This window comes from Cololabis saira, chromosome 5 (assembly GCF_033807715.1).
Source record: "Cololabis saira isolate AMF1-May2022 chromosome 5, fColSai1.1, whole genome shotgun sequence".
Classification (NCBI taxonomy): domain Eukaryota; kingdom Metazoa; phylum Chordata; class Actinopteri; order Beloniformes; family Belonidae; genus Cololabis; species Cololabis saira.
Genome location: NC_084591.1, coordinates 33,923,713 through 33,947,103, shown reverse-complemented (window position 1 = coordinate 33,947,103; position 23,391 = coordinate 33,923,713). Strand labels below are relative to the sequence as shown.

The 23,391-nt window shown below is 43.2% G+C and overlaps 1 protein-coding gene across 1 annotated transcript in view; it reads right to left on the bottom strand.

Annotated features, from left to right (window-relative positions):
• Positions 1–3,355: 3,355 nt before the first annotated feature.
• LOC133444167 (uncharacterized) overlaps positions 3,356–23,391 on the bottom strand; it is a 33,177-nt gene continuing 13,141 nt past the window's right edge. Inside the window, exons 3-8 of the mRNA XM_061721720.1 lie at positions 15,569–15,671; positions 12,165–12,432; positions 9,492–9,661; positions 9,073–9,187; positions 7,756–7,955; positions 3,356–4,994 (exon numbers count right to left, since the gene is read on the bottom strand). Coding sequence (XP_061577704.1) covers positions 4,890–4,994; positions 7,756–7,955; positions 9,073–9,187; positions 9,492–9,661; positions 12,165–12,432; positions 15,569–15,671 — 961 coding nt within the window. The 3' untranslated portion in view covers positions 3,356–4,889. The remainder of the gene's footprint in view (positions 4,995–7,755; positions 7,956–9,072; positions 9,188–9,491; positions 9,662–12,164; positions 12,433–15,568; positions 15,672–23,391) is intronic.

Genomic DNA, 23,391 nt, shown 5'->3' with positions numbered 1-23,391 from the left:
AGTGACAAATGAAAAGTCTGCATACAACAAATGTTAATTTTTCACCAACAATATATACATAAAGTTTTCAAAAACAGAAGGATTTTCCTCTCAAGATTGTGTAAAGAAATAAAAACAACACAGGAACACCAAGCAAGCACATACACACACACACTGATCAACAGTCAAATGTGAACAGAAAGGAAAAATATATTATTACTCAGTATTTTTTTCCATTATTTAGGTACTATTCAAACAATCTTACTTAAAGCCTGATCGGGAGAAGTTGCACTGGTTTTCACCAAATGCTTAAAACAATTTCAAGGGTGAGTTCGGGAGAGGCGGGGCCTGTTTGCACAGGGTGAGACACATGCACAAACCCGTGGACGAATGACAAAGGTGACCCCGGCGGCGTCTTAGCTTACTCAGTCATCACAGCGTGATTCAGCAGAACGAAGCATCTTGGGCTCTGCAGTCCCTCCAGGATGAGATTACTGCAGCCTGATTTTAATCTGCCCACACACCTAAACTTCTCTAAGACGTAAAACATCCCTGATTTAATATATTGCAAAGACTGCAACAAAGCAGGCACCTGTCCAACAGAGTGAGTCATCGATGCTTAACATTAGAAAGCCAAACAGGTGCAGAAGAATAAATAAAAAACGGGAGAAGAGTATGAGAAGGACAAACATGATCAGCAGGCCCACAAGAATATCTTGCTAATCCACTGGCAAACATGTGGGACCTCTTCAGCCCACAGAGCTGGGAGTTATGTTGAAGGTAAACAGAAGGAAAGGCTGCTGGTGAAGATGGGGGTGCATGAAAGAGATGAAGTTAAGGGCCAGATGTCTGAAGTTTGCTCATAGAAGCCAAAACATGCAAACAACAATAGCTCTTTGTTTGCATTTCATCCCAAAAGAAAAGTGATTTTTTTATCAAAATCTCAGGAGCAATGAGGTACCGCAGGCTGGAATAAAGTAGTGGAACAACACTGGCCACTATCACTGTACCTGAAGCCGTTTGGCTGAATATAAACATAACCAGTTTTAAGTTGAAGGCATTCATGTATTTTATCTTGAACTGAACTTTTGTACTGAAACATTAAGTTTCTGCAGCTGCGTCTACTCGCTGGCTGGTGAAAGATGGAGCTGAGGATGAACAGAACAACACTAAGTGCAGCTGCTCTGCAAAAAACATTTGGACCGGGACCATCAACAACACTGCCACGCCGTATTCATGAGCTCATGCTTGCTGAAGGTCACGTCTGACTTTGTTGGCACCAAGAAAATGTAATACATTTAGAGCTTCGAGCCAAGCAGGAAAGTAAAACTGGGATGTGGAAATTGCTTTATAGTAATTGCTTCTGAGCTGAGCATCCTTTTTAGAGTTTCAGCTGTGTGACTAATGGCAACGAGAACATGCCACTGCATTAGTGGTACCTGATGAGTGCCAGGTCGGATCCCTGTTGACTTCAGAGTTTCCCTGATATTGTCCGGGATAGACTCAGCAAAGTGCTGGAAATACTCCTCAGAGACCTTCATGCCTCTTTATATGAAAACATCAGACAGATCTTACTGTTGTGTTCAAGAAACCCGTTCTCAGACGATCTGAGCTTTGTTATGTGGTGTATTATTCTGGTGGAATTAGCAGCTATAAGATAGATACCCTGTTCATAAAGGGATGGAGATGGTTCACCACAATACTCAGGCCGGCGGTGGAGTTTAAACAAACCTTAACTCGTCCCTAAATCTCTCGCACCACACATCCAATCTCTTATTGTCCTATTTTTAAGCCTATGGAACTTGTGGCCTCAATATCTGGGTTGTACCTGGGGTCATTTTCTGCGGCTAAGCTTTTCAAACATTTGAAGCTTAGCCATTTATTAGTTCCTGAGGGGCATGGAGACGCCTTAGGAGCTGTGTTGACTCATCAACTTCGTAATTAAGCACTGATTACTTGCCATGTTTGACTGACAAACCAGGCTGAAGCGTTTTCACTGTACAGTGTTCACAGCGTGACCATTATGTCGGTCAACTGAGGGCCTTTCTGAAATGAATTTCCCCCTAGTCCAAAGATGAGTGTGTTAGTTCAGGTACTGCAGATGCAGAAGAGCTGTATATTGGTACTAAGTTCCTTCTTGAGGATAAACCAGGTACAGCTAACGACAGGACGGATGAGCCTGCAAATGTGTGCACACGGCCACGGATGAAAGTAGTCTACGTCGTGGATTACTGTAACTCTTACACGAGTGAGTCTGCCAGGCCCAAAGAAGCAGATACTGCTCCTTTCTGACCACAACGGGAGCATAATGTGCTGTGACACTGCAGGCAGTGGCTGTCAAAACAGAGGGCCCTGTTCTGTTGCTGGGCAATTGTTCTGAAGGGTGCTGGACTGGATCAGCACATCACAGCAGCCAGCACCAGGACTCACGTGAAACGCTCGGCACAGAGCACATTCAGCATACTGTGTGCTGCCCAAACCAGCTCGCAGGAGTAACTACGGATTAGATTAAAACTTTGGCATCCATAAAACACAAGTGCAGTAAAAGCTAAAAACGATGCGTCTCAACCTGTAAAGATAGAACTGATATTTACTTATTAAGTCAGTTTAACCTAAAAAAGAAGCTTTGAAATGTGGAAAGCACTAAAAAGTGAATGTATCTGTTAGAGCGGCTCTTAATGGCTATATGGTTTAAAGTTGCAGCTTTATAACTGATTATCAACAAAAGTATTGAGATGAGGGCTGGTACCACAGCAGTACACTCTTCCAAGCACTCAACAGTGAGATAATATCTAATCTGCTTCTACGGCATATCTCACAGCGGCTGATCAGACCCTCATCTATATCACACCCATCGTCAGCGACACAGAGTCACTGCGAACTGCAACAGCCTCTCTGAGAGGGTCCTTTTTTCTGAGAAGTGAACCCAAAACGCACACCTAAAGATACGTGCACGTTGCTCAACGGTATGGGGGAGAAGCACGTTGTGTGGAGAGATGCTCGGAGCTCTGACAGGCTCGCTGTTGATGGACACGCCGCGTAACGGCACTGTCGCTGCGCTGACCAGCCCCCATGTGACAAGCAGACGAGCGAGGTTGCTGCACCGTCATCCTGGCCTGACGCTTCAGCTGCGAGCAGCCTGCCACCAGGAGTCTGGTAGCTGCCAGAGGAACACACACATGCAAACAAAGGTGTTGCTGGATGACACTAATGCAGAAGACAAAAGAGCAGGGAGAGGAGGATGAGAGCCCGACATCCTCCGTCCCATCCACTTCATCTCCAGACCCTGAAACCACAAAACAGACATCGCCTCCCCCCCGACTGCTCCCCACCCTTCTGGATACTCCTCCCTTGTTTTTGTTTTTTTTTACTGCATTTTCAGTATAATCATCGTCATCATCGTTATTACATTTTCAAAAAAGTGCAAAAAATGAACGTCCTCGTGCCCCCGTTGAGAAGGCAGGGCAGTAGAAGATGGAGAAACAATGGCAGTAAGAAGAGCAAGAAGAGCACGAGAAGAGAGAAAGAGAAAAGAGAAGAAGATTTCTGCCCAGTTTGAATAGTGTTGCTCCGTTGAATACACACATGCACACGCACACACGCACACACACCAGCAGGCACACATTAACGCAGCAAACCAGACAGTCCGACCTGGTTGAGGTCGACACCCACCAGCAGGAAACAAGAGCACATGGCAGCACAAACAACTCATCGCTCCGACCAGTACCAACCGGTACCGACGCAGCTCTTTACCTTCGTTTTCATGTTAACTTTGGAAGAAGATTCAATTAGTTTCCTCAGTCTGTGATCCTGCGAAAAAGTGACATCATAGCATCTCAGGACGGAAAGGAATTTGTTTCCTGATTTCTTTGTTTTGTTTGCTTTTATCTTCTTTTTTCTCTCTCCATTCTTCTTTTATACATCTGGAAAAATCAGGAGCAATCCATTTCACAAATTTGCGTCCCTGCTTCACCAGCTTTGGAAAGTTGAGTTTCGTTTTTCCTTTTTCTTTACTTTTTTAAATCTCAATTTTTGTCGGAGCTACAGCACAGCACCCACAGCACACAGACGAGGAGGAGGGCTCGGTGGGGGGGCGGGGGGTGGAGGGGATTCACTAATTTGTGCCAAAGGGGTTGCAGAAAGAGGAAAGGACGGGGTGGAGAAAGAAGAAAAAATAGAGAGGAGAAAAGAGACAGCAGTATCAACAACTCTGTCTGGGCTTCAGCTGGTTTCATTACAAAACAACTATCGATCGCTTTCAATGACTTCAGCTCAGCATGAAAAAAGAGGGAGGACCGACACTGGGGAGAGACGACAAGAAATGAAAGGACGGATGAAGACACAGAGGTGGGGAACTGCATAATAACATACTATTAATAAATAGTTCTTTTTAAAGGGGGGATCCTGCCAATCTCTAATATATCAACATGTTTATGTACATACAGTACATACAGTGCTAAAGTGTGTACTATTAAATGGGATTAGATCATTGCTGAGGACTCTTTGATCCCACGGGACTGGCCACCTGACCGGGCCAGGGACCAGTTCAGAACTAAGCGATCAGCCGAGAGACTGATTATCAGACCTCCACAGGCAGAAGTGCATATGGACAGACGGACGTACAGACAGTCAGAAACAGGGGGACCATTGGCAAAGTGGTGAGACGCAGAAATGAAGACGACTGCACGAGAAGAGGGAGCAGAAGAGAAGAGTGGGACAGGAAATGTGGGATCTTGAAAGAGAAGAGAAAAAGACTTTAAAGGTTTAAGAGAGCAGATGGCTAATTGTACCCGTGTTTCGCAGCCTGGCAGCAAGTCAGTCTTGTGCATAAGGACGGGAGTGGAGGCGGGGTGTGGGGTGGAGGGGCTAGGAGATGGGGAAGGGACCACGATGGAGGCTGGGTGGTGCAATCAGGCCTTGAGAGCGTGCCACTGGGCGACGTTGGTACGCGGCCGAGCGAGCATGTCTTTCCAGTGTTTCACCTCTGCTGGACCGCTCTTCCATGATAGGTAGATCTGAGAAAGAAAGAGAGAGAGAGATGATCACGTACGCCACGAACAATCTCCTAACTGTCTCAGGCATGAAGAAGTGCTGCGAGCTCCGTCTCTCTGTGAAAGTCTGATACATGAGTCACGCCGGTGAGTGTTGCTCCACTCAGACTGAGAGGCGCCGCGCTTTTCATGTGATATTTGGCAGCACTCACTCTGGAGTGAGCTGCATCACTTCTGGAGAGCAGCAGTGAGTTGGAAAGTGATGAAATGGAGCAAGAATAGCAAGAATAGCGGTCCCAGCTCACTCGTAGGGCTCGTTCCTGATGAAGCTGAAATGTTTTTTTAATGTTTCCAACCTTAATGAGACCTGGGGTTGCAGTCGTCAATGTTCAGCCTTCAAAAACAAAAGCAGCGATTTAAAACTTTTTTTAAAAACATTTCTCCAGCGCACGATTTTTCCTTAGCGAGTTTAATGAAATAAAGGTGAGGTTTATTTCCATTCTCCACAGACGAGGAGATAAGTAAGTCAGTGTTGATGTGCAGGAGTTGCTCTGCAGGGGAACCTGGCACACTTTGTAATTGTCATCGCAGATTCAAAGAAAAAAAAAAAAAAGGTCTTTGGTGGGGTTTGCAAGGAGAGATTGACTTATAAAAGCCATCAAATCTTAATGAGATGAAGCCTTTCGCACTAGTCTGAGGTTATCAATGCAGAGGGATGCCTAGCCAAGTCCTGAGGTCAGTGGGTAATAAGGCAACCGGATGTGTGTCAAGAGACATTTCATTTAAACTGAAAAATATACGTTTTTCAAAAGAGAAAATGTATTTACTCTAACCTCCAGATATCACTTCAGCTCCATGCATATAACCAATTTCAAGTGATTGGGATTAAAGATTTTCTTTGCACTTCTTGGCTCTTTGACCACATCGGACCACAGGAGGGCAGATTTTGTTTTTAGAGCAGGGCGGCTGCAGAATTAACAGTCCATGTACACAGTTAACAAATTACCAGATTTCATCAAACAATGTGTTTGAAGCAAAACATTATGTTCAACATGTTCCGGGCTAAAAATCGCGACTGGCCACACCCACATGTAAAATCACGCCCCCTCATTTCAATATAAGAACATGAACTGAAAAGAGCCATGAAATAAAATAAAAGTGGTAATGTAAAAAAATGTAAAAGTGTGATGAAATACGTAAACGTGGCATTAAAAAATAAAAGTCTCACTTTTTCCATTATGAAATAAAAATTTAATGAAATAATAATAATAAGATTTTATTAATTAATTTGTATTTATGTCAGTCTCATATTTATTTATTTAATTGAACATTAATTCATTTAAAACTTATTTTGTATTTATTTTGTTGTCACATGTATTCATTTAATTGAATATTTAATCATTTAGTATTTATTTTTTTATTTTTTTGTATTTATTTATTTATTTAATTTTGAATGAAACGGCGTCCATTGTAAGATGGAAGATAAAAGCATCTGTAATCGTATCAGTCATGTCCACTGTATCATAAAACTTTTCCTGGGTTAGAAGGATGACAAATTGTCTCCAGTTAATCAAACTTTGTGGATAGTTTTATCCCAAGGTGATTTCTCTTCATCGATTTGTTTGCTAACTTCTGGTGAATAATGTATGTGTATATAATTTGCTCATTAATTCCTGTCTCTGCTGTCGACGCGTTCACAGGATGAATCATAATGGCAAGATGATCCGCCTCGGTCGTGACTGTGCACTGCCTGACAGTCAGCACCGTTTTCATACACAGGTAAAACTGACATTTAAAATGCCTTTATGTTTATTCAAACAGCAGCCAGAGGTGGATAAGTAATTAAACTGTTTACCGAAAGTTACGTAGCAATATCTCTCATTAAAAATACTTGCTTGAAAGCCAAAGACCTCCATTATGAACCTCACTTAAACGAGTATAGAAGCAATTTATCATGCAAATTAGAAGCCATACGTGCACATGATCCAGAAACAACACTGTTTTCTCCGGGCCAGAACTCATTTAAAATGGACTGAGGCGAAGGGGGACACTGTCCTGGGGTCGGAGGAAGCAATACTTGAAATTGTTTTTGGAAACCATGGATACTGCATCGCCCAGACTAAAGGGGAGAACGGCCATCTGGCTTCTTATTAGCGCTCAGCTCAAAAGCCTGATGGTGTGGGGGTGCGCTGGTGCAGTGGAGTGGGCAGCTTGCACATCTGGAAAGGAAACATGGGTGGTGAAAGGTACATGATCCCTGTCAGACATCGTCCTCTTCAGGGACGACCTCACACCGCCAGACAATGCAAAGCCGCATTCTGGTGCTCCGTACAAAAGCGTGGCTTCTTAGTAGAAGAGTCCCTACGTACAGTCCAGACCTTTCAGTGACTGACGTCAACAACAACCCAGGACCTTTGAGAGGTTTCAATCTTGATTCAGACAAGAATGAGACAACATTCATCCCCCGAAACTCTCACCACAGATATCAGACATTTATAAACTTCAGCTAAACAACGAGGGGATTTTACAAACATCCCCCCGTCCAAAATATTTGGAGATTTGTTGCAGTCATTAAATTCCAAATGACCTTATTTTGTCATAAGCTGGAAACATTTTAAATATTTTATGTTTTTCTATGGTTTATTGTGAATAAAATATGTGTTTATTTGATTTGCTACTCATGGTGTCCTGTTTTTATTGACATTTTACAATCTTTTTTTTAAAGAACTGGTGTAGTAGAATTGTTCATTCATACGGGTGGTTTGCAAACGCGCCGGCACGTTACCTTGCCAATAACATCGTTGCGGCTGAGCCTGTCCTTGTCCATGACGGTGATGACGATGGTGGTCTCCCTCAGCACGTGGGCCGGAACATCGAAGGGGAAGGACTCATTGAAAACCGGGTTCAGACAGCGCTTCATCGTCACTGTCTTCTTCTTCTCGATGCGCTTGTCCTTGTGCATGAGCCACACCTTCACGTAGGGATCTGCGGCGTGGATGCAGAGAGAGAGCAGCTGTTTTCATGACGGGCCACATGAACGAGGTGATTTTTGGGGTCAGATCTGCAATTACTCTCTTAATATTTAAAGGGGACCTATTATGAAAAACAGGTTTTCTCTTGCTTTAACATATATAAAGTGGTCTCCCCTTCTCCCCTCAGCTTGCCAACTCAGAGAAGGAGGAAAGCAACCAAATTCTGCAGTGTCTGTACAGCCGCCCGGATGAGCCGTCCAGTGTGATGTGGATCTACGAGCCGTTCAGATTCTGCTCCCGTCGTTATGTAACGACAGGAGCGGTGTGTGAAACCACGCGCACAACTAACTCCGCCGGCCGGAGCTTCCGCCATTTTTTCGTAGCGGTGTATCGCGTCATTCGCGGCATCACGTCAGGCAGCCAATCAGCACAGAGCCTCATTATCATAGCCCCGCCCACTCAGAATCCCTCATAGAGAAGGAGGTTAGAAACTGGGAAGATAAAGACATGGCTCAGAGGCTGAATTTCTAATTTATTTAGCAAAAACAATCAAAAGCTTGATTTTAAGACATTCAATGCCTGTTTAAAATAGGTATTAGATGCCATAATAGGGCCCCTTTAAAGACAAGGAAGGCAGCAGGAAAGCAGACACCTCATTTGAGCTCAAGGTCAACCTATTCCCCTAGCTAGGAAACATACAAATGAGGAGGTATTTATAGGAAATAGGGCCTGGGATCTGTACCGTCAATTCTGGAGCCTCGTTACATCCTGTAGCGCTAACAGCCTCCACTCCCGGTACCGGGAGAAGCCACGGTTTCACAACCGCATGGCAGAGAAAACATTTCAGAGCTGCTTTAAAAACTACAGCAGCAATCAGACTGAGCTGAAGCACGTTTGGCCGGGAGGCTCCAGATTCTCGTAGATATACAGAAAGAGGTCAAGTCAGAGATGCTTGATGTAAAGTCACCTTGGTGCCGCAACAGCCACGCTCTGCACAGGCCGGTCAAGAAGAGGACCGAGCCACATTTGAAGCCATCAAGTTTATAACATCATGGCCAGGGCGGACAGCAGGAGAACGCCGGATAGCAAAAGAAAAGAAAAAAACTGAACAAACACAGAGGCGTTCCTACCTGAGGTTCCGCCGATGTCCATGGCTTTAAGATGGCGGGCTTTGATGATGTTCACAGTGATGATGTTACCACTGGGATTGTAGCAGAGGGACACCAGCAGGTCTCCTCGTCTCCCCTGAAGAGGAACACAAAGATAATGGAGGATGAAGCGTCTCACCTCAGATCACATTTCACCAGTAGGTATCAGACTCCAGATCTCTGCCCTTCCTCGTCTAACCCCTTGCCGAACACAGACGGTCCAGTGACCAGGCGGGCTTAGCCAAACGCGTCGCTCACGCCCCAAAAAATAAGTCAATCAGGCTTACATGCTGAAACCAGTCACCAAAACATGTCAGAATTACATGTTGGTAAGAAAGACCAGAATAAAAGAGAGCATTTGCCACGGTGCCGTCTAACCCCCCCCCCCTTCGGTCTCTTACGGCGCCATCCATGCAGGGCTTGAGCTCCTTCCAGAAGGTCTTCATCTGGCCCAGTTCCACCTTATTCAGGGGAATTGACACCTCTCCAATGGGGTCGTTCCTGCTGAAGCGGTCGTAATCCAGCACTTGGAGGTAGAGGGTTCGCTCTCTCACCTTCTCATAAGGGAAGCCTGAAGCAGACACAGAAACAGATATGGGACGTTGGACAGTCACAGCCTGAAAAACACGTCCCTAATTATGCAGGCAGGACTGCATAATTAGCTACGCACTAAATGGGAGGATTTTTGACAAAAGACCAAGTGCATTTAAAAAAAGATGTTTGACTATAGAGTCCCTTTAGAAAAAAAAAAAAAAAAGATCACAAAAAACTGCTGCCATAGACACCTATTTTGTTATTTTCTGTGTTTTTTTGGGCTGCCGGTAGTCTCTTTTTGAAAATCATTGCTCTGTCAGACAGGTACATTGTTCATAATGAAATCAATTCATACAGAGATAAGACACTGCCTCTGCCGCCGCCATGAAACATGTGCCGCTCACAGCGGGAGTATTAATACTTCACACATAAACCGCTTGAGTTCAGCCGCCGGAAAACTCATTTACAAGAATTGTTCCACTTTCACACTTTTTTGAGTTTTCACATGAATTTCTGAAGGAACGGCTCCGTGTCAAAACGTAATGTGAGTGTGTTTCACTTTTTCATTGCTGGCAATGAAAAACAAAAGAGGTGAACATCATCCGTGCATTCGAGTCCCTTCATCACGCAGAGGGATGACAGCTGCCGGACCAAGTTTCACACCATCGCACGGCGCGGTCTTGAGGGTGTGAAAGGGATTTCGTCTCTCTTGTCTTTCACACACATTTTTAGCATCAAAGCCAATAAACTAATTTCAAGAATTTTCCGAATATTTCCTCATTCCTCACAACACACGAGTGGCCAGGATGGTGAAATACTGAGCAGATTGTCCCCCCAGAGGAGCTTGGACCAGTTCTGGAGGGTTTGGTACCAGATCCTTTTGGGCCATGTGACGTTGTGGGGTGGGGTCTCTGTGGATTGAGACCCAGCCACGATACAAGTACCAAAATAGATGAAAATACAGAAATGTTTAGATATTTACTGCTCAAAAACTATTAAAAGAAGTTAATTTCTTCATTTATTTTTGCAAGAATTTTAAGACCTGAGCCATTTCTGGCAGAATCTGACTTGCAAAGATATATTGTTGCCTATTTTTAAAAATAGTCCAACATGATGACGCATCGACAACTGAGATGTGCTCCAGCTTATCAAAGGCTGGACCCGACACCAGAACATCTAAATGGTCACCTTTAAGCTCATAATTAAACGTCTGAAATGTGTAACAATGTATTGACAATTTTGAATCTTAATTTTAAAATAATAAGGTTTATTGAAATACACTACCGTTCCAAAGTTTGGGGTCACCCAAACAATTTTGTGTTTTCCATGAAAAGTCACACTTATTCACCACCATACGTTGTGAAATGAATAAAAAATAGAGTCAAGACATTGACATGGTTAGAAATAATGATTTGTATTTGAAATAAGATTTTTTTTACATCAAACTTTGCTTTCGTCAAAGAATCCTCCATTTGCAGCAATTACAGCATTGCAGACCTTTGGCATTCTAGCTGTTAATTTGTTGAGGTAATCTGGAGAAATTGCACCCCACGCTTCCAGAAGCAGCTCCCACAAGTTGGATTGGTTGGATGGGCACTTCTTGCGTACCATACGGTCAAGCTGCTCCCACAACAGCTCAATGGGGTTCAGATCTGGTGACTCCGCTGGCCACTCCATTACCGATAGAATACCAGCTGCTTCTGCTCTAAATAGTTCTTGCACAATTTGGAGGTGTGTTTAGGGTCATTGTCCTGTTGTAGGATGAAATTGGCTCCAATCAAGCGCTGTCCACTGGGTATGGCATGGCGTTGCAAAATGGAGTGATAGCCTTCCTTATTCAGAATCCCTTTTACCCTGTACAAATCTCCCACCTTACCAGCACCAAAGCAACCCCAGACCATCACATTACCTCCACCATGCTTAACAGATGGCGTCAGGCATTCTTCCAGCATCTTTTCATTTGTTCTGCGTCTCACAAACGTTCTTCTTTGTGATCCAAACACCTCAAACTTGGATTCATTCATCCACAACACTTTTTTCCAGTTTACCCCTGTACAATGTCTGTGTTCTTTTGCCCATCTTAATCTTTTTAGCCTTCATTTCAAAGAACAAGAATAGACTGTCGAGTTTCAGATGAAAGTTCTCTTTTTCTGGCCATTTTGAGCGTTAAATTGACCCCACAAATGTGATGCTCCAGATTTCAATGTGACCCCAAACTTTTGAACTGTAGTGTATATATTTGATTGTTTTCGTGATCCACGGTGCAGCTTATTTTCTCCTACTTTGCATTGGAAATTATTGGTCCATATATATTATGCATTGGAAATTATTGGTCCATAATATTTTTAACTGGGTTGGCTTTGCAATTTTAGCACACATTACAAATGTGACCATCTCCCTCTGAAAGGGGGTTTAAACTGATACATCTTTTTTAAGTGATTCTAATTTTCAGGTATTCTTCATTTTATAGCTACTTCTCGCCACAGGAACAACAAGAACACAAAAACTAAAGGTCTTCAGTGAGTTGAAATAAGACAAACCCTCAAAGAGGAACGTCTCGTTCCAGTGGGGATTGAGGTTCTTCCTCTTGACCTTGGTCTCCAGCCTGTGCTTCTTGTCGGGCAGCAAATAGATTTTGACGAAGGGGTCTGAGGTCCCGGAGAAGTCCTTGGCTGGGAGCTCCTGACCCTTGAGGACTTTGACGGTAAGCGTGGTGTTCTGGAAGCTGTAGCCTATGCTGAACTGGATCCGGCCCAGCTTTTCACTGATCGGCCCCTCGCCGTCGTCATCTTCTGACCCCGGTGACAGCTGCGGGGGCCACAAAAGCAGACACATGAATTCAGAGACTCACACGTGCAACAGCGGCCGGTCACGTGACACCATCCGGTCCAAGGGCACGCACTTTTTTGCACACGGACCTTGACAGAGAGTGGCTACGGGGGGATGAGATTATAGAGCCACATTTTTTTTATCGCAGCACACTCAAGCAACTGCTCAGAGGCAGAGATTGGTCTGACATTAAGAAGACTGAGAGTTTAATTTCCTTATTAATGTTCTTAAGAGGCAGGAGGTGCTCAGATGTAAGATAGCGAGCTTTAGACCTCCCATTCTCCCGCACAGCCACTCTGACTGCTTTATCATGGCTGTGCACTAAAAGGCCACTATCTGATGAAAGCAGTGGACACAGAGCGGCAAAGACAGAGCAGGAGACCGGCAGAGAGAGGAGGAGAGAGTGCTGTGTGAGAGGCACATCCCGGAAAACAGGCTGCTCTGCTTCACTTTCTGTCCTTTACATTTGTTCACCCTTCCAACAGTAGCATAAACTTAAACAATATGTTTAGATTTTAAAACTTCTCTCGCTAAATAGCCTCATTGATCTTGCTGCTGTGGACCGGCGCTACGCTTGCTGAGTGACAAACGCCTCGTCCTTATCAATATCTGTTCAAGAAATACCAGGCAGAGAAAGTGTGGAATATTCCAGCTGTCATTTGTCACAGAGCTGGATGGCATTGTCTCACATAATCACCACTGAGGGACCTGCCTGTCTCTGGTTTCCTCATTACTTACTTTCATCTTTAGAATAACATGCAATTTGTACTAAGAATGACTTTGCAAAACAAGTCCTATCTTTTTGTTTAGAATGACATTATAGTTCATGTTAGTAAATAATAGACACCTAAATAGTCAAATTAAAAGGATTTCCTCAGTCTTCACGTCTGTTATTGACATAATGAGATATGGATGCAGTCTTCCTTGTCACTGGTGCAGATGGACAGAGGTCAGGAGTGTGAGCAGGATCAGGCCCACCAAACTATTATTATGTCTACTCGTGTTTAAAAGGTCCATCTGAGCCTCATCCTGAAGGTTCAGTTAACAGAGATAAAAATATTATTCCAGTTAAAAGTGGCATTTATAATGTTAAATTAAACATTTTATTGTACGTGTTTGTCGCTGTGTTTGCGTGAACCGTTTTTAGCATCCTTTTATTTATTTTTTAAAAAGGTTTGTCGTGGCACTAATTGAGAAAGTAGGTAGACAGGAAACGGGTAGAGAGAGGGGGAAGACATGGCAGTATAAAGCAACAGGCCGGGACTCGAACATGCGCTGCTTGCACGAGGACTACAGCCTCTACAAATGGCACCCACTCAACCCACTGAGCCATCCAGGGCCAGCAGCCTTTTATTTAAATTGTGTCTGACGAGTTTTTGTTTCCACTATTTTCGAGAGTAATAGTTCGCTTATGAAATTTCTAGCATAGTATGAAACAAGGATGGATGGACGCAGGTTAGGTGACTCAGGGCGTCCATTGAAATGTACTCACATTTGGAGCGAGACCCTAGTGGTTATTTGAGGAACTGCATGTGTACTTTGGCATTGGGTTACATTTTCAATATGACAAATGAAAATTAAGTGTTTTCAGCCATAAGGATTCACACAAATAAATTGATGTCAGTGTACAAAAATAGTTGATTAAACATGCATCAAAAAGCTGAGTTGTTTGTACAGATTTAGCTCGGAGGCTCACGCTAATATTCATTCAGACGTTTTCTGCCCCAGAACGGGCAGGTAATCAATGCTGTCTGACTACAGGGATCAATACGTAACGAGTGATAGGACACTGGTTACAAGAGTCTCAAACCATTAAACATCAAAGTACAGCTGATATATGCTGGTGGTGGCATCAAAAGCGCTCAGATTTCTTGGACTAATGCATCATCACCCCCTGATGAGCAGGCACCCTGTGTAGGGTTGATTCCTGCATTTGCTCATAGAGAGCTGGGATCAACACCAGCAGACCCCATAGAGGAGGGTTATCTTTGAACTGTGTTATTGAAACGGTATCATCTAGTACACACACTCTGTGGTCTATGTCTATGTAAATATGGTGTATGTTCTTGTCCTTGAGAAGTCCCTGTCCTTTGTTGTTGTTCATTCTTGTTGTCTGTGTTTCTATGGGCGCAGCATGGGTTAAAGCCCAACCCGAATTTCCCACACGTGGGACAATAAAGTGTATCTTACCTATCATATGTACCCAAAGAAACTGGTCGAGATAAAAGATGAATCATTATTATTTTATATGTACCTCATAATGTACGCTATTAGGTGTTTAATTCAATAAAGTGTGTTGTGCAGTAACGTGTGTTTGTAGTCACAGGTGCGTCATTAGCATATAGAAAAACATTTCATTTTATTGATATTTGTTGATACTAAACACAGTGGACTACTGGAAAAATCACCTGCTTTCTACTTTTTAGGAGAGTTTGACAGTGAAAACCCGACCAAGTAGGGCCAGACCTGACAGTGTGGTGAGCGTAGGGTTGCCACCTTTCAGAAATAGAAATAAGGGACGCCCCGATTTCAGCAGCGCAGGCGCCAAAAAAAAGGACATCCCCAAAACTTCTAAAATGCATAGAAATGTATTTATTTTCTATGAAAAAACAAAACGCTTTGATTTAAGGTGCTTTAATAGCATTGAACTTGCATGACTGTCCAGACAGCCAACCATACTAGCAACTGAAATAGCCTCTTATGCTATGTATGTCCACATCAGCCAAGATGTAGAATATTGCCTACAGGTGAAGAATATGGTGTAAAAGTTAGTTTATTTCAATAATTCAACTAGAATATGGTGTAAAAGTTAATTTATTTCAATAATTCAACTAGAATATGGTGTAAAGGTTAATTTATTTCAATAATTCAACTAGAATATGGTGTAAAAGTTAACTTATTTCAATAATTCAACTAGAATATGGTGTAAAGGTTAATTTATTTCAATAATTCAACTAGAATATGGTGTAAAAGTTAATGAAAATTCGGTACAAATCGTGTCCCGTATTAGTTCAATACGGGACGCAACATTTTTTTCTCAAATAAAGGACAATTCCGTATTTTACGGGACGGGTGGCAACCCTAGGTGAGCGGGAGCTGGGACGGGACATCTTACCATCACCATGTCTCCAGTGAGAGAGTTGGCCAGGTCAGTCACGGAGGAGTGGCCATCGGCATCAGGGGGCTGGCCCTTGGGGCTGTTGGCTGGCTTGTTGCCCCTGAAAGCAAAAGACCTCAGGTTGACAAAGGGAGAGCGGTGAGGAGACGTGCTAAAGAGCTAACTCGTCTACAGAAAGAGAGAAAGCCTGAGCACACGAGTCCAGCCTCCACTCGTTTAGAGCTTGAAGTCCAAGTTTACTTTGGATAGATGTCCCTTCAAAGTACGCCGTGCTATCCACAGCTATCATGAGTAGGGCCAAATTAGATCTGCCAAGGATTCCTCAGATTAATGATGGGCGCTAAAGCAGACAGAAATTGATGTGAAGAGCTGTGCCTGATGAATATTGGAGTCTGAAATGACTATAACTATGTCCAGGGTGGCAAGCATCCACATAGCTGATAAAAAAGTTACCTCCAACAAATAAACAAACACATTTTCAACACAAAACAGAACCGCTAAACTTAAATTGATAGTTGCCAGAGAGTTTCTAACAAACATGTATTCCCTCTGAAGATGAGACACACATATAAAATGACATAACAACATGGCGTTACTATAACAACAGCTGACACAGATGTACAGCGACACGCAGAGGACAGATGTTGTGTGTTTACATTTCTCTCAGCAGCAAAAAACACAGATGATTTATAGAAACACAAAAGAGAGAGCGGAGATCTCCCAGGGCACAGCTGGCACTGGGGTACAGATGTTAGCAGATGTTAAAGTTTAGTTCCTGTGCACGAGGATGGTCGAAAACTGGGGGATAAAGAATCTGGGGAAAAATCCCTATGTTCATACACTGCAAAAACAAGAGTCACAAAGAGGAAAAGGAAAGGAAATCAGTAAAAGAGGACAAAAAATGAGAATTAATTTTATGAGATTAAAGAAAACGTGAGAAAAGAAGAACATAACACAACAAAGACCGATTGAAAAGTCCTGACACGTTGCACACTCAGCATTCCATATAAATGACTGATCAAGGCAGATGGAGGGAAAGAACACTGAAACAGCATTTTGCAATCACTAACACATAAATAAACAAAAATAAAAACAACTATAGAAATACAGAGAAAGAGAAAAATGAGCAGACAAAGGATGGTCGACTTGCAAAAGACACACTTGACTGAAATCATAAGGACTACATTTTAAGATTAAAAAAAACAATGTGAGAAGAGTACACAAGCGAGCTGAAAAGTATTTATCTGCACTAAAAGAGTTAGCACATATTTACAGCATGAACAAGTATGAGAACAAAAATCAGAGAGTGCCAAGTCGTTACAAACACCAGCAATTAGAGAGAAAACACAGCTGCAAGGAAAGATGAAGGAAGGAAAGCCTGGAAACACAAGAGAGGCTCAGTTTGGTCAGTCTGATAAGTACCAGAGAAGAAGAGGCCAAAATAAAGAGCTACGCACACATAATATCTCTAAGAGGGGACGGACGGCGAAACATGCTAAAAAGAGAAGAACGAGCACAGAGAAAAAAAGAAAAGGACAATAAATACAATTGATCATCAAGGTACAAATAACAATAATAATTGTTCTTTTCATGGATAGATCAAAATAATTGATAGAGGAGTAGGAAAAAGAAAAAAAGTGGTATAACATACCAAAATATAACATCACTGAAACACAAAAAGGGACAAATATAGTAGGAACATAGGAAGAGCACATTTAGAGTGTCACAAAAGAGGGCGTTTTACAAATTAAGTAACTGCAGATGACTAAAAAAAACTAAATGTATTTTTACAGCTAATCTGATTTTCCAACCATTTAGCAACACTCTAAAGTGTGAACCGGGGACACAGGGGCCAAAGCACAAACTGGCATTGGCTACATGTGCATATGTAATATATGCAAGTAGTTGTCACTCGGCGAGTGAAGGCAATGCCTCGGACGGGCCGTACACAAGGACCCCACAGAAAGTCTGTCTGTCTGGCCAGCATTCTCCGCCGAGCTCCTGGCTGGGAGAATGGAGGTTTTTTCATCGGGCTAGATAAACCGCTAATTTGGATGAGATTTTGATGCCGATTACAATAATGTATGCTTTTTTTTTTTTTTTGCAAGAGACAAGGACAAAACTGGGGTAAAATATACTGACAAATAGACAGACAGAAAAAGCAAGCAAAGACAAGCAGACGGACGATCACTTCTACCAGCTAAAGGAATCAAAGCGATGGAGGGGGGGTGGAGGAGGGATGTTAACCGTTTCAAGAGGGGAGGCGAATATTCACCAACTGGTGTTAGTTGTATTAGTTTGTTAGTTCTCGCAGGGGCTTTTTTTACTTGCAGGCAGCGAGTTTGAGGGGAGAGGAAAAGGCTGGATGTACTCGTACGGACTGAAGGTATGCAAGGCACCTCCCTCCTCCTCCACCTCCCAAGTATCAATGGGGGAGTGAACGTCTTCAATTATTCATTCTCCTTCATGCTTCATTCAAGGCTTGAGTGCATTCTCAGGTAAGAGCGAGTGCAGCCGGGGGAACGGCCGCTCCGCCAGCCTCGCTCCGCAGCACCTGAGGTGGTCCTGCTGCCTCCGGGCTGCTGAAACAGAGCGGCTGGGGCTGCGGCTCCAGTGGAGGGACTCGTTTCCTTCCCCACATCACATATTACATCATGGACTGAAAATGAAGATTGATTTCAGTTTAGTTTTTTTTTTTTTTTGTTTTTTAATAAAAAGAGCTATCTTATTAATTGTAGCAGATGGTAGAAGTAACAACTGCTATAAATTGGTGCCAGTGCTCCTCCTGTTTGACCCCTTGGGGGTTTGGCAGGACCAACACCATTCTGCAAAGCCTGCAGTTGTCTACAGTGTCCAGTGGGAGGCAGAGTGGACTCGGATCAGATCCTCCCACAGCTAAGACACAGAAAGTGGGCTGTTGGCATAGCAACGACTCTTGAAACACAGAGCATACATATGGGGGGGTTTGGGGCATGTGTGACAAGAGGCTGTTGAGAGTGGGCACAAGGGAAGGGTGTGTTCGAAGGGGGTGCAACAAACAGGCAAACACAGTGAGCACAAAGAAGATAAGGTGTAGGATATATGACAGGTACAGGTGAGAGCCTCACAGACAGACACATTCACGTAAACGGACATATGGAGGCAGGCGGGGCCACTTTGGGTTTCACCGTCCTGTGATACTATCCTGTTTCGTTACCTGACCGAGGGCCAGCAGCTCGAAGAGAGAGGGATTGGGGGGGGTAACACACTCCACTTCGAGGCTGGAGAGAGACGCGAGAAAGAGAGCCCAACCCAGCCCCTCTTTTTTTTTTTTTTTTTCTTTTGTCAAACATTAAGACTCCCCACCCATCTGCAAAACATGTCACAGTCAAACAGGCATGCTCGCTGAGACCAGGAGGGACGCGTCTCAGTGTCTGCGCTCGGTTTCACAGCTACCCACGTCATCCATCATTCTCCAGGCGTGCAGCATACTTCTCAGGATCATGGTGAAGAACCACAGCGCGCCATAGCTTACGTAACTCGTCGTCCACATGCAACACATCAACATTCACACCGGCGTCAGCCCTGCTGCACACCTCTGAGGCTACAACAAAAAACAAAAAAACTGCAGCAGCATACAAATGAGGATGTTTCCACTGCTTCATAATTAGTTATTGCATGTTTGAACTATGAATTATTCTAAAACAGGATAGTTTGTTGAAATCCCATTACAGGAAAAAAGGCAGTAAGGGAGGTTTTTAAATGGTGCCATCTGTGTAAGCTGCAAACAAGCTTCTCTGACCAAACTCTGAATGGAAAAACTAGAAAAAATAGTTACGTGAGTTTTTAATCATACTTCTACTTTTACATTTTGTGTCTCTCCGCGGCTTCCCATTACTCTCTGCAATTCAGCCTTCACACCTCAGAGCTCAATTACTACTAACCCACCATTCCAGATAATATCAGCAACACCAAATCATCAAAACATTTTAAAGGCCCATTAAAACACCAAGCACAAGCATACCAAATGTTTTGAATGGTAATTAATTTCAGCGATTGCATCTGAGGTGGGAGCTGCTGTGTACGCGCCACCTGCTCAGAGGCAGGACTCAGTTGGCTGTAATGTTCGCCTCCCTATCTGCCATCCATCTATGCGGATGTACAAGACGAGCTCGTGCACCAGCGTGCACCTGCTGGTGAGAGTGCTGCCTTCAGCGCTGATGCATGGATGCGAGCAGCACAATGAGTCCTCCCTCACGGGACGCTCGCTGGAGGAAGATGGATTTACACTTTGAATTTTCTCACATTCTCCACTGACCTGTGGATGTATGCGTGCATGTTTAATTTTACTTGCCTCCTCCTCCTCCTCTCTTTGGGACTACTTTTTGCCTGCTTTGATGCTGCTCTCTATCCCACTTGCTTTTTTGAGTAACTGAATACGTCTCATCTTGTGCTGTGTGGATGAGCGCGGTGGCCGCAGGGAGCCGCGGCCTCGGGGACCTTCTTAAGCAGAACCCCCGAAGGCTCTGCTGATTAGTCGGGTTTGCAAAGCCCTTCTTACAGGAGGGGCGCTGTGTCAGACTAACGCAGCATAGCATAAACAATTTACATATTTATCTGCGGCCACCCATGCAGACTGTGTCACTGTAAAGCAGAACGACAGTACTCTCTTGTCTGGTATCAGAGAAAACAGTGTCTGAAATGAAGCTTTAATCTGTATTCAGTAGATGTATTGAAGATAAGGATGCCCAGAGGCAGAACAATACAAATAAAAATAATGAAACGTGAAACAATGTTGTTCCTCAGAAAACAACGCATAGAACAAAATATATCTAAATCAACAAAACAAAATCCTTTTAAAAAGTGACAACATATAGACATTATATCTAATATTGCATCAAAAACTAGGTGAAAAACTCAAGTTTAATAAAAAAGGAAACAATACAGCAACAAAAAAAAACATATTTGAAGAACAGTGGACCAAGTTTAGCATGTTTAGCATGTTTAGCATGTGGCTGTCTTAGCTGCACGTGACCACGATGCAGACGGTTCAGAGTTTTAGCCGACACCGGTTTCGAGGTCAAACGTCTTTTTAGAGTCAAATAACCAATGAGTTCAGCTCATTTGTGATGGAAGTGGAAGTTCACAGCGATGTTGAGGGGCAGCCCTCAGAGTTGGTCCAGCCCACTTGAAATTCATCACGTTTTGTGTCTAGTTGATTTTGCATCCTCCAAACAATTAACACGTACTGACTGTAATAAATAAAGCACATCTATTGAATCCTGTCATTAGTGAAGTGTTTGAGATAAAACTATCTTGTCGGCTTCTTTTCATCCATCTGAGAAGTGCTCACTCTGCCTTGTGCTTGAATTACCCTTACTGACACGTGTCAACACTTGAAGAGGCACTTTAAGACATAAAAGGCCATCCCAGCAGCCCCTTTGAGCCCGTTTCCCTCAGCCACGGGGTTCTTGCCGGCAAGCTGCCGCTGCAGCTGCTGGAACTGGTGGCGTTGAGGGAATTAGCGTTGTGTTTTGGGCACCTGTCACTTCTTGTCTGTGTGTGTTTCTGATCCCGCTGAATAAACGATGCATTCAAAACTATAACAAGGGAATGTCCCTGCTGTGTGATCAATAAAGTTTGATCTTGCATGCATGAGTGCTCCCACAACTTCTGGAAGATGCTATATACGTATATGACTATATGCAGGGCTGCACATAATTATTTTGGTCTGGTGCTCAGAGGAGCCCCTGGATATGTGACTTGGGCCTCCAAAAACGCGGTGACCCGTCTCGCCGGATCGATAAAAGAGGGATGCAGGAATAAGTTATAGGCAAAACGATATTTATTCACTTATAAAGATGAATGGCTCAATATGGTCCTTTACAAAGTTAATTTATTTCCATAATTCAACTAGAATATGGTGTAAAAGTTAATTTATTTCAATAATTCAACTAGAATATGGTGTAAAAGTTAACTTATTTCAATAATTCAACTAGAATATGGTGTAAAAGTTAACTTATTTCAATAATTCAACTAGAATATGGTGTAAAAGTTAATTTATTTAAATAATTCAACTAGAATATGGTGTAAAAGTAAATCTATTTCAATAATTCAACTTAAAAGGTGAAACTAATATATTACCTAGTCTTATTACATGCAAAGCAAGATATGTTGAACCTTTTATTTGTTATAATCTTGATGATGGAATTGTTTATTGATTTCATAAAATATTTTCTCTAATTTATTTTTTATTTGGGGTTTTCATAAACTGTGAGCCATAATCAAGAGAGCAGCGTCTTGCTGGTGCAGCAAACTGCCGCACGCAGTGACGGACACTGGCTGATTTATGGTTCCGCGTTGCACCAACGCAGTGCTTACGGGGTAGGATACGCGGGACCGCGAATGTACGGTGCGCGTCGCTGCGTAACATCATGCAGCCACTTCTTGGCGAACACATGTTTTCTGTTTCTATCCACGGGTAGTGGTTCAGTTTGGCGTCTCTTTGTAGTTGGTGGCGGTGGAACGCCAAAATAATTATTTAATGGCGCTTGCTTCTTGGACATTTTGACGAGACGTGTCGGGGGTTTGTTCAGTAAAGCTGATCCTTACCTCTCTTCCTCCCCAACGAGCGTGGAGGGGGAGTAAGGATGCGCTGTGATTGGCCAGTACTAACTTTGAGTGGCGGTTCTGGGGAAAAGCTCTCCCAATAGATTTTTTAATATTAGTATTCTGGTCTGGCCATAACCAATAATATGAGCCCCAGCTGTTGGTACGCAAAAGCGCTTCGCAGCACAAGATTGACAGCGCACTGTGGATTTTGACGGCGCATGCGCTCTGGCGGCCCACTTATGTGCAGCCCTGACTATATGTCTATTATATACATATATAAACCGCAGATGCTAACGTACTGAAACAGGGTTTAAAATGTAAATTTCTCTGTGTGTAACACAAGCATTTAAATTCATTATAAATTCTAACCCTCAAAACTAACGACCAATCAACTGGACCAATATTTCACTAAACATAAAGTAATTAGTTGTTCTGCTACACTATCATGTCTGAAACGCTGTGTTTCATCTCAGGGCCTCTGCATACGTGTGACCTGAGGATGACCCACATTTATAGAATCCTGCAACAGCTTCTCCTTCAGGGACTAATGCAACGAGGAGACAACAAACAAACAAGCATTTATATTGATTTAGATCATAGCTGCCATCCACTGTGTTTGTCTTTCATGTCAACTAAGCAGTGGAATATGCACATGAACCATTAAGTGATATTATACGGCCCACATGGCATTTAACAGATAGATAATCTCACTGAGTGTATTATGTCTTTAAGGCACGGAAATATACATCTATGTCTATTAATATCTACGAGAACCAACTCCAGCGGCTTACATAAAAGGATGTAACGTGCATGGATGAATAATTGAAGGACCAAAGGCAAGCGTATTGAATGTTAATATGACACAAGGATTTATATCGTACCTCCTCTGCCATGAACCTCCATCACCAGTAGACAATTCACTTTCCCCTTAAGAGAGCTAGATTAAAACCTCCTGTGGATTGTGGCTGCCCTTTGCAGTTATGAGCATTTAAAGAGAACCTATAGTGTGTATCCGCTGAGTAAAGACCGGCGACACTTTAACAAGCCACTCCAGCGGGCTAATTAAGCCTTCTAAAAACTATGGATGCCCCGGATATAAACATGTCATCATCCAACCTTCCCCCTCGGTCTCTCAACCTTGGTCTAGAGGTCTTTATGTACACCACTGACTGCTCCTCCCACACTTCATAAACACATGGCCACTCAGTGTGCTTTCAGCCGGCCGCCGC